The following is a 12,774-nucleotide window of genomic DNA, read 5'->3' as shown; positions in this document are numbered from 1 at the left end:
CGGGATCTTAAGGACCTCGGGACTTGCTTCGGGGCTCGGGAATGATACCGGGGCTTCGGGGTACTTCTAGCACGCAAAACGAGGCAAAACGGGAGAGAGAAGAGAGAAAAAGAGCAAAGGAGCCGGCTGCCCTCGCATCCTATTTATAGGAGGCTGGAGCCTCGGAGTACGCGGGGCATACGCGTCCGAATCGTCATGGCATGCGTCATCCGAAGAACTCGAGTGCGAGGGACGTCACGCTTCGCTATACGCTGGGCGTACTTCGGATGAGTCCGATGACTCCCCTTCGGATAATACCGGATTTTATAATTAATTTTAAATATTAATTATTTAATAAACTTCGGAAATTCATATCTTCTTCATACGAACTCCGTTTTCGACGTTCTTTATATCCATGCGTAGGTGAGACTACGCTCTACAACTTTCGTTTAGACTCCGTCAGCTAATTTTGACATTATTTTTAGTAGGCCAGGACAGAAAAACTTCGTTATAAATTCATAACTTCTTCGTTTGACGTTCGTTCTCGCCTAACTTTTCATCGTTTTACTACAATTAATGAGAGCTTCGATTCTCATTTATATTGTTTCGGCTAAAAACCGCTCAGTCTCAAATCGAGTATTTTAGGCTGCATACCGCTAAGTCGAAACTTCAGAAAATCATAACTTCCTCATACGAAGTCAGATTTTGGCGTTCTGTATATGTATGGAATCCTTGTAACATATACTACAACTTAGTTAAGATTACTCATCCTAAATAATCTTCTATTAAAAAGTCATTTTTGACGTTTATCGTCTCTAAATTGATTAGCCCTAATCTACGGGCGTTACATACGTCCTCTGGAATTGCTTGATAAATAGACACAAGAGCCATCCGATCTTTACGTTCATCCGTTTCTGCATTTTTAATTACATCCCATACTCCTTGTGCTTGTAAATTCACTCGCATTTTTATGGCCCACACTGCATAGTTCATCTTCGTGAGCATTGGATACTGTAACATAACACTACCGTGTTTCCCGATCCTTTGAATACTTTCAACTTCGGCTTGAGAAGATGACGTGGTTAGTGTAGTCATTCTTGGCATATACTTTGGCATACACGACTATGATTTTTTTTGATGTACGGGACCAATATAAACTTTTCAGAAGTTCAAGGGGCAAATAGAACTTTTACAGAAGTGAAACAGGGGCTAAACTGAAATTTTTTTGAAAAACGGGACCAAAATTGCAATTTTTTCTGAAAGATAGGGGCTAAATTACACTTTTCGGAAGAACAGGGGCCAATTTGCAATTTTTCTAAACTTTGGTCACTGCTGACGTCACTACTACAGTGCTGCTACAGTACCTGATGACGTCACCCTTCTTCTCCGGCAGATGCTTCGGCGAACTGGTTTTTCCAGCGACTTTTCCGGCAGGTTTGACCAACTTTGACCGGTGATTTGGACGCCTTCCGGTGGTCAAAAAATTCAAAAAAAAATATTTTCGGAATCCTCGGAACGAGTCCTTTCCAGCAATGTACTCCGAAATTGTTTTTGAGACAACACAATTTCGACCAAAAAATAGAGAATGCTCCCCCGGAGCTTAACCAAGCTCTGATACCACTTGTTGGGGTTAAAACACACTTTTATTCCGAACTAGAACAAAAGAGAAGAGCTTACACGCTTAATATTACAAGAAAAAGAAAAAACCCTCTAATACTCACTCTAAGTATTACACACTACAATCTCTGTTTTGTGGTGCTTTACAACTGAAGTTAGAGCTCTTATTTATAGTTAAGCTAGTCTACCGTAACTACTATTATCGTTTAATGTGTTCATCATGTGAAATGAAGAAGCTGTCATTTGAGTTCTTATTGTCAACATAGATGGAGGTGCAGCTACTGGTGTCAGGTTCACACCCAAGTCTCCCAAGTCAAGTTTACACTCACAAACCTAATCTTATCGGAGCTACCATGTCTATAAAATCTAATTGGATTCTGTTAATTGACAATTTCAACAAGAAGCTATCTAATTGGGAAGCTAAAATCTCTCAATCGGTGGTTGTCTTATCTTATGTAAATCCGTTATTAGTAACCTTGGGTTATACCTTTTCTTACTTGCACCTAATGTTGTCAACAAGCAGCTTGAAAACATTAGATGTAACTTCTTTCAAGGAGGTAGTTAAGAGAATAAAAAGATTGAAGGAGTTGGACTAGCTAGGTTGAGTATGGAAAAGATCGATGTTACGATTCATGTATGAAAGACGGTCATGAGGATTATAGTTGTCCCATTCTTATGAAGGATAATGATTTAAAGTAGAATAAGAAGAAGAAAGCTTGAGTGTGCTACTTGTCGGAAAATAAAAACAACATTGGCGAAAAGAAAAAAATGTGAAAAATAAAATAAAGAAAAGAATTCAGATCTTGAAACTCCCTTCATTCGATTTGTGGAGGCATCCGCGAAGCTTCACAAAGAGAACAATGCCACTATAAGGATTCAATGAGCTTTAGTTGTAAACGTCGAAAGATAAGTCGGTTAACTCTGTCAACTATTACTACAAAGTATATCAAAAATATTACCGAATAATTCTACAGAAAGCTAACAAGAACAAGTAAATGTAGTAACCACCAGTGCTACATTCCAACCTCAGACTCTTAAAGACTCTAAAGAACCATCAAAATTCAGTCAACCCAATGAAATGGTCGAAAAATCCCATAAAGATAATATAGCTACGCAGAAACCACATCACGACTTGGGATAAACCGCGCCACGGACTTTTAAGGAGAAGGGAAAAGCAAAATCATTTCGAGCAAGGGAAGAAGAAGTTCATGGAGCAGATCCTATAACTTTCAATACATATACCTTTCATAAAACCATTAGCTCAAATGAAAAAAATATGAAAATATTCTCAACGATCTCATCACGAATTGAAATAATTTGTAGAAAGCCTCAAGTGTGGTTTTGAATGAACAATGTTTAGCAATGGTGATGCGAAAAATTCCTACAAAAATGAGAGATCCATGCAACCTTACATTGCCTTGTGAGTTCGAAAATTCTATTAAAACGAATGCACTAGCTGTTTCTGGAGCTACTATCTATTTAATGTCGTCATCATTCTAAAGAAGCTCGATCTCCCATAATTGAATTCAAGATTCACATGGCCAATCGCTCTGTTAGTTATCCCAAAGTAATCATATAGGACTTGCTCGTGAAAATGGAAAAGTTTGTATTCATATTTGATTTTGTTGTCCATGATATCGACGAAAATGACAACACTCAGATCATTCTCGGGAGACCTTTCTTAAGAACCACAAGAGCTTTAGTTGATATTAATGAGTCAAAGCAAACATTAAGAGTGGGATCCAAAAAGATGACATTTAGAATCGTCAAAGTGATGAAGTTTGGCAAGGTTTGTGACAATAAGATATTTTTAAAAAATTTAGATAATGAGGAAGTGTTAGAAGAAAATAGTTGAACATAGGGTACACAAAGATGAAGTGTTCTTTATGGACATTGTAGATAATATATTAGAGAATGATTAGGAAGAACAAAAAGGTGAAAACTTTGATACTAATGAATGACGTTTGGAGCTTGAAAGGCTAATGGAAGAAGAAGTGAAGAATTCAAGCTCTATGGTTCCTTTCTCAACAAGACACAAAACCTTTGATTGGGTTGGAATATGTTCTTTGGATCTTAGTTTGGGATTTAATATTTTTTTTCAATCAGATAAACTTCATCGTTAACTTGGGCTGCAAGCGGGCTCAAGATCGTTTTGATCTTTAGTTAGATTAGCTCTATGGTTCCATTCTTGATGAGGGTTTTTACATTCAGTAGTGTAATAAAAACTCTTGACAATTGTAGAATTAAACTTTCGACATGTCATGAGTTTGAGAAGAGTTATTGTTACCTTTGTTTTGTTGGTTACCAACACCTCTTCCTCTGTTAGATTTGTTGTAACCACCTTTTCCCCATCCTCTTCATCATCCTTTTCCACCACAACTATTATTATTGTATCACTACTTCGATTGAAATTTATTGCTTTTCTTTTTCACTCGTTCTGACAATTCTTCATGAGTAAGTAACAACTTTTTCTCCACAGGTTCTTGATGAACCTTGATTTGAATTTCATGAGCTTTAAGCCTTCCAACAACTTCTCCAAAGGTAACACTATTGAGATCACCAAGTTTTTCATTTGTAGATGCAAGTTGAATGAATTTGGAGGGTACGACTTGTAACATATTTTGTATAACATACGATTCTTCCATTGTTTCGCCAAGAACACAAATGTTGTTCACGATACCTCCAGTCTTCACAAAAAATCATCCACAACCTCTAATTCCATGCTCAACATCTCAAATTCGGCGTTTACAGTTTGAACTTTGGCTGTTTTGAGTCGATCTGCACCCAAGTACATCATTCTGAGTGTCTCCCGAGCTTCTTTTTCTCATTGCTTCTCTGCTATCGTCAACATATTTTCTTTCGTGATTGCTTGGTAGATGGCAGCCATTTCCATCTTTTCTTTCTTCACACCTAGCATATTTTGTGGGTTCTTCGATTCAATGGCATCCCCACACCTGTTGAGTTTGCATGTAAATCTTCATCTTTATCGACCATGCTACGTGGTTGGTCCTTGACAACATCAGGAGGTTAAGAGATACTTCCTTGTTAGACATTACCCACCAAATTCGCTATGATACCAAATTTAGGGTTTACACTTGATAAACAACTTGCATAGAACCGAAGCAAGTATAGAACAAAGAAGGAAAAATCGAAAATAACGATGAAAGGTTTTAGTTGCTTAATTGTTAAGCTCTCTTATTAAAAAACTAAAAACATTACATCTTCTTATAGGACAACATTAAGACTCCTACACTTGATCAACAAGCAAAACTTAGGAAACAAGCAAAAGATTTCTAAAGTAATTAAAACTACTACTTTCCTTATAAAGATTAATTTGGATTATTCCTACGGAGTTTTCATAGTTTCTATGGACATGTGGGTTTGGTTTCATTAGTTTGGTGGTTTTGTAACTTTGGCTGCGCGATTTCATGTCACTAATGTAATTTGAGTTATTTTTTCTATGTTGGGTTTGAGGCTTGCTAGCTTAGTTTGAGCTTTTAGCTAGACTATAGTACTCCATGTTAATTTTCCCGAATGTTTTTGTTTATCTTTAGGTTCTTCGGATAGGTGGTTTATTTTTTGCCTTCTTACGAATTGCATTTATCCATTGTGCATACCCTTTCTTGTGGTTTTTAATATTATAAAGATGGACAACAGTTAAAAAAATCATATTCAAGATAATTTAGAGCCTTAAGATCTTCGTGTAAGACTAAAGGTAATCAAACAACGGAAGTTACTTGCTGTCAAAGCTTTATTAATAAGCTAAACTAATTTCTGAATACAATTAAGAAAAGACACGTCCTATATTTATACTAATTAAGATACTATCCTACTCAAACTCTAAATCAATGAAACAAAACTTAAATATATAATTTTCCTAAAATGCCCCTACACTCATAAATTCGATTAATCCAACAATCACCCCCTTAATCGGATTGGTCATACCACTCGTTCACTACAACGTTTAATCACCTTTTTGAACCATCTCGATTATCGACCTTTCCCAGACACCGGGCCACCACCACGGTCACAACCAAAGTCTTCTCTCATTCTCTTTCATTGTTGATAACACATGTAACATATACCATGACATCCCGTTGGACACGTTCATTACTATCTAGACTTTTCTTGGATTCATGACCTCTCCCCGGCCAGATCCAAAGCCATCCGATTTGAACTTCACCGTCATAATGTTCACACCGTGTTGTTTTTTCAATTCTCTTCCTTTGTTCCGATTACCGTTCTTCAAAGAGGCAACTCCACCGACGAAGAAAACAAAGCTACCCGCTTCACCGTTTTCTTTCAATCATGCCAAACGAACTGAATCCAAAGCCACTTGCTTTGACGAATCCTTCCTGCCCGCTTTTCACGCACCTACGTCGGTATCCCTTTATCACGAACAAACCGATCAAGAACTTATTCTCTTTTTTGACAACCCCGACCTAATCGAACTTGTTCCGAGAGCACTTTTCCACTGAATAACAAGACAAGGTCACAACCATCTTTACCATCTTCTGTAACCTGCAAAACGAACCGAATAAAAGTCACCCACTTTGACGTCTTCCCGTCCGTTTTATTCCGCGCCTCCGGTTAGTCTATCTTTACCTTAGAACAAACCCTATCAAGAAAAATTGGGGTTGCTGTTGAGATGCTTCAACTCGTGCTCAAAAACAATCCACACCCCTTTAAATCGAACTCGGTTACGGCTGCGTCTGCCCCGCAACAAAGGGGTACACTCTTCTTGAAACCGACTCTCAAACCGGCCGCCTTACGTCTTCACGAGCCCTAGGCTCTGATACCAAGTGTAAGACTAAAGGTAATCAAACAACGGAAGTTACTTGCTGTCAAAGCTTTATTAATAAGCTAAACTAATTTCTGAATACAATTAAGAAAAGACACATCCTGTCCTATATTTATACTAATTAAGATACTATCCTACTCAAACTCTAAATCAATGAAACAAAACTTAAATATATAATTTTCCTAAAATGCCCCTACACTCATAAATCCGATTAATCCAACACTTCGTAGTGATGTATTATGTAAAATTAATTTATATTTTTATTTGACGGACTCTACAAAGTAGTTAAATTTGTAATAAGGGAGTAAAATGTTAATTAACTACAGAAAGGGGCAAAAGTTGAACCAAAATATATTATATTTGCCTCAGAAATGAAAATTATTATTCTGATGGTCTTAATCCCATTTCCATATAAACGAATGACATCTTGGATATTAGATCAGCAGATGCATCTCAGGGTTACATTCATCCTTTTGTATGTGTAAGCATAATCAGATAGAAGACTATCAAAGTGCCTATACATTAGCCTACCGACACCAATTGTGTTCATATAGCCATCAAAAATCTTCAGGAATTTGTGTGTATGGTTTGGGAGCATTCATCATATTTAGAATTATTCCTAAGAAACACCACCAGATTTTCATTAAATATCAATTCTCAAGCCTGTTTCCTTTTGATAATCGGCTAATATTAGGTTGAAAACAAAACTTAGCGTTGTTCAAGTAGTAAGATCGAAAGTGTCAGATTGATAAAGCATAATAATTAAGAACTCACCTGATGAAACAGTCATCAAGAATAACATAAGCACCATTTTGGGTAGTGCAACGTGCAGTCAATATAGAAACCCCCACATCGAAGCAAGACATACACTTGGCTGTTGAGAGGTATCGCCTGCATTGGGTAGTACCATAGACTGAATCTGCATTTCCTAAGTTGTTGCTTCTTGCAAAATAGACACCTTTCCTGGATAACTCTTTTCTAAGTGAAGCAAATGTGGAGTTGAGATTAGTGAAGAATACTGTAGGAGACATGACATCAACAGGGCCACAAAATGATCTAATCGGCATGTCAACAGTGCTACTACTGCTATCGTTTGATTGTGCACTGCCTGGCTTCACAATCATCCATAGAACGACCACCATGGCTGCTAGCCACCGAGAAAACTGGTAACCTGTTGACATGATGTTCACATAAGAACAAATTAAAAGGAAAGAAGAGAGGAGAGGAGTATATCTCTTTGATGAACAAAATAATTTATAAAAGAAAAGAGAGCACTACAGGGATATTCAACGTTCGATGAATAAATTTGAGTTGACGATTTAAAGAATAGATATCCAAACTACATTAAATGACAAAAGGGCCACCACGTGTTTCATCATACTGGATTCTCCATCATCCGAGATGAAATTTCCATCATTTTAATGTATGCATTGACCTAGACACCCACACATGTACATGAAAAATGTCAACTGTAGCATGTGAGGTTGATAACTAAACGCAGAAAATGAAAACATTATTTAATAGAGAGTCAATAGTATATAATAATATATAATGGTCAAACCATCGTGAAGATGGTTTAATAATGGTAAGCATTTTAATGAAACATTTTAAATTGAAGTGGACCAAAGTTTGAATGCTAGAGTGTTCAACATTTTTAAGGTGAATAATAATAATAACCGGTGATGAGACCATGCACAATTTTTTTTTTTTTTTTTCTAATAAACTGTAGCAGTGGAAATTGTTGATACGTTGCTATAATTTGGTAGAAACGTACGATGATGTAATAGAAGAAATGGGATGATATAAAAACAAATAAGCACAAGTAAGTTGTTATTTCTTGGATTTTGTCCTCATTACTCCACGTAGATCATTTAGTTTGACTGCATAGCTTGTGGTGTGGGATTTTCTGATGTGGTTTCCATAGTAAACATCTTCAAGGGTATATTTCGTAGATTATCAGACTGCAAAGCAAATTAAATGAAACTTTTTGGTCACATAGTACCTAAAACATGTAACAAACATCATATAAAACCATCAACCCTTCCCTTTTAATCAACCCTTCAACCCTTCGCTTTTAATCTCAAGAACCCTCGTTAACGAAGCATCGACCATCAACAACGAATCCAAAATCAACAATCCTTCAATTTCACATCAATCCATTAACCATCGACTTTGATACCCAAGCTTTCGATACATATTCCAACTCTTCCTTTTTCATCTCAAGTCTCCGTTCTATGATCAACCCACTCCTTCGATAATCGACTCCAAAATTTAAATCAATCCAAGCCTTCACATTTAACGAATTGATATAAAACCATCAACATTCAAAGTCTATTTCAACTCCAAAACGATTGTCATCAGATCGAATCAAATCCCAACGTTCACCCTTCGAAATCAAAATAAAAACTCAACATCGACTATCGACTTCAATGCGTTGATCCCAAAATCGAAGCTTCAATCACATCGTATTCACTTTTACACCCCGTTCCTAAGTTCAACTTAATGAGAGAAAGGAAAGGAAATGGGTGGAAACGAGAAGAAAATAAAAGAAATTGGTGTTCCCAAGTTTCATTAAAGCAGGGAAGTGGAAGGAAGTGGAGGGAAATGAGAGGATCACTTTCCCTCCTAACTTTCCTTCCGATTTGGGAAGATTTGGAAAGAAAGAACAAAATGATTCATTTTCCTTCCATTTCTCTCCAACTCGGGAACACAAAAGAAAATTATGTTTTCCTTTCCTTTCTCTTCTTTTCTCTCATGACTTTCTTTTCTCTTCTTTTCTTTTCTTTTGTTAAACTCGGGAACGAGGCGTTAATTTTCAATCGTCGACTCATGACTTGTAATCATTCGAAATTGATCCTCAATTCTTCGTTTTCACAGACTTCGTTACTAATCAGCAGACTTCAAACCTTCAAAATCGATCAAACTCTAAAACTAAGCCTTCCCAATTGATTACAATCAACACTTTACATCGAAATCGATTTCAACTTCAAATTCCCAATTATTCACATTCAAAAACCAATAAGCTTTTGATTTAAACTAACAACCATACACGTTCGATGTAGTCCCAACACAATTTCGATTCATCAAACACAAATATAGTTGATTTATTCGATTAAGGACTCATTCAACTCAAAATCAAAAATCGAATCGAAGCAACAATATTAGGATGCAAGCGAACAAGATCAAACACGATCCACAAATGACTCCAATGAATACACTCGAATTAGACTCAACAACAATCATCGTCAAGATCGAGTTTGACTCCAAGTGTGTTTTCTGTCCTGTTCAATTTCATACAACTTACTATTCGATACCCCAAACTAATAATGAATTGATCAGCAACAAGTCAACATTTGACTTTTATTCACTTTATTCATCCAACATCGAACAGTGTAATAAACGGATTGGGTTAAAATGAACAGTGATTGGATTTGGGCTCCAGAATAAATGAATAGTAACTCAACCAAAGAAAAGTTGAGTTTTACTTTAGGATTTGGAAAAATTGATTTCGAAATATGAACAGTGTTTGATTACGAATTTTGGATCAAAAAGAATGAAATTAAATTTTGAACTTGTGTTTGGCTAGATCAATTTAACAAAAAATATTTAGATCGACAATGTGGCTCAAACAGATTTAATCCAATGAGACAAAACGATCAAAAATGAATAACACAAAGCACGAATCGTAATCAAGAACGTTTTGGAATCCATTCGAGAATTTGAGATACCTTTTTGACGATCCGAGTTCCATTTGCAACGAACGAATCTAACTTTGAAGATTTTGGTTCTTTTGTTGGTGTTGATTATGATGACATATGCGGAATTGTTAGATCTAGTGAATCAACATAAGAATCATGAACACAAGGAGTAAATAAAATCTGGTTTAAGCTCTCATTAGATCCAGAAATAAAATACAATGTGGGTCTTGTATAATTCTCTCTATAGTCTAACTCTTCAAATGAACATTGTACCACCCACGATACATGTTGTATAACTCATTTTTCATGTTCTTCAACGACCTAAGAACATCTTCACAAGAACCATCAACACTTTTGGGTTTTGACTTCAAATTCAATGCAACGCTTGGTGATTGTTGCTTTGGAACCCAAATTTGCTTCATGGATTTCGGCTTCACAACAACATTTGACGATTTTTGTGAATTAACCTGCTTGTTCTTATGTTTGATCTTCTAATTCTTTTTCTTTCTCATCTTTTTGCATCTTGAAGATTTGAATTCAAGAACAACTTCACTCTTGATAACTTCAACTTTGCAAGTTTGAATCAAATCTTTTAGTGTTTTATTTGATATTTGTGAATTTCTTGGATTAATGGCTTTCGATAAGGAATCATTCCTTCAAAGGAATCACCAGAACTCAAAATATCATTAGTTTGAACTCCAATCGAGCAAAAAACTTTTTCATCTTCATGAGAATCAACTTGAATCTTTTTGTCATGAACTTTAAGAACATCACATTGAACTCCATAATCGTGAACTTTAACGTACTTAAGAGTATGAAGATCACTTGGGTTTTCAATAAGAGAAATGTATTTCGTATTAAACAAATCTCTTTCTTCTCCTTCCTTTTGATTTTCACTCCAAGACACCATAATCAAGGAGATTTCAACCAAGCATCCAATCTTCTAAAGTGGTTGAAAAATGAATCTTCCATGATCATCCTTCAAACCTCCATAAGAAACCATACTACCCTATGAAATCAAGCCACCTTTCAACAATAATCTATAGAATTTATTTTCGTTAACTTTGTGTTTGACATCTTTAATGATCACAACCCAAGAATCATAAGACAAGTACACCATCTTTGATCAATCGATAAGATCTTGATTTTTTGTAAAGAGAGAAAGTGGTTTTGAATGGGTTTTCTAGAGCAACAAATCAAAAATCACTTGAATTCTAGTGAAGAAAATCGAATTATGAATTGAATCAATGATGAATTCGATTTCTAGAATCCAAAAACTCTCTAAAATATGAAGATTAAAACACAATGAAGAATCACCAAATCAAAAATGTCATCATGGATCAATTCTTGATAAAATCAAGAACACCCGCTCTAGTACCAACTGTACTGGTGTTGATTATGATGACATATGCAAAATTGATAAGATCTAGTGAATCATTGTAAGAATCATGAACACAAGGTGTAAATAAATCTGCTTTAAGCTCTCATTAGATCTAGAAAGAGAATACAAAGTGGGTCTTGTACAATTATCTCTCTAGTCTAACTCTCCAAATGAACATTACATAAATGAGTGTCACCCACTTTCTATTTATATGAAAGACAACTCATTACACAATACAAGAGGGTAAGCACAAATTTACATCCAAGCGTGACTTTGCACCCTAACAAGGATGAGAAAGAATTCGTTCATCATTGGGTTCCAAGAGCCCTGCTAAAGTTGGGTTCGGTTGCCTTTGGGAAGGTTGTTGTATGATCGGGGTGGTTGTTGTGTTGCTTATGCAGTCTGGCCTGCCTGGGATGGTAATGAATGATTTCAAGGACGAAATTTGATTCAAGTGTAGGAGAATTGTAACACTTGGGAAATTGTAAGTTTCATATGTAAGCCCTAATAAAAAAAGTTTGCAAAATGGTCCTTAAGGCTAGTATATGGGGCGTACAGAATGGTACGCTTAGTGTACTAGCTTGATGCATGATCACGTATTTGCACACGTATGTGGGGCGTATGCTTATGTACGCGGGGCTTACGTGTGGATAAGTAAAACCAAAATTTAAGGGTGTTTCACCCTATTTAAACCTTGTGATAGCCTCACTAGGTCATGTTTAGACACCCTCCATCTCTTCTTATCTAGGAAATCGAAGCATAAGTGAGATCTTGAGAGTTTGAGCCTTAAAGTGTGATTTTTGGTGCATTGTGAAGGAGAAGAAGAAGTGAACCATTTGGAGTTGTGTTTAGAGCTTGAAGATCTGAGATTAGCTCTTCATTTGTTGTCCTTGTGAGGTAAAAAGCTTCCATCTTGCTAATCCAAAATGCTAGATCTACTTTCGTGCCATTTTATGCTCTTTGAGTCAATGGTTTGATTGTAGAGCCTTTTGCTTCACTCCAAAAGTGATTGTTGGTAGATGTAGGACCCTTTTGGTCCCTTTTTCTATAAAGAAACAATAAATAAGATCGATAGATTCTATATTAATGATGAGATTTAAAGAAAACAAACAATGAACAAAAGTATGTCGAATGATTAGATTCAAACAGCTCTAGAAGAGTTCTCAAAGATGGAACTTCTCTGTGAGAGCGTACAAATGGCGTTTAGGGTTCAAAGAAGTAACCCTAATATTTTATATGTATGCACAATATATAGACTAGAATAGATACTGGATCCAAACATAGACAGACGCATTTCC

At 36.1% G+C, this 12,774-nt stretch overlaps 1 protein-coding gene across 1 annotated transcript in view; it reads right to left on the bottom strand.

The window, feature by feature from the left end:
• Positions 1–7,654, bottom strand: part of LOC111908500 (cysteine-rich receptor-like protein kinase 2) — a 37,531-nt gene extending 29,877 nt beyond the window's left edge. The window contains exon 1 of the mRNA XM_042900233.2: positions 7,172–7,654. Within this exon, the coding sequence (XP_042756167.1) occupies positions 7,172–7,578 (407 nt within the window). The 5' untranslated portion in view covers positions 7,579–7,654. The remainder of the gene's footprint in view (positions 1–7,171) is intronic.
• Between the last annotated feature and the right edge of the window lie 5,120 nt (positions 7,655–12,774).

This window comes from Lactuca sativa, chromosome 3, assembly GCF_002870075.4.
Source record: "Lactuca sativa cultivar Salinas chromosome 3, Lsat_Salinas_v11, whole genome shotgun sequence".
Lineage (NCBI taxonomy): Eukaryota > Viridiplantae > Streptophyta > Magnoliopsida > Asterales > Asteraceae > Lactuca > Lactuca sativa.
Note: the sequence above shows the minus strand (reverse complement) of the source record. Positions and strands in the feature narration are given on the sequence as shown.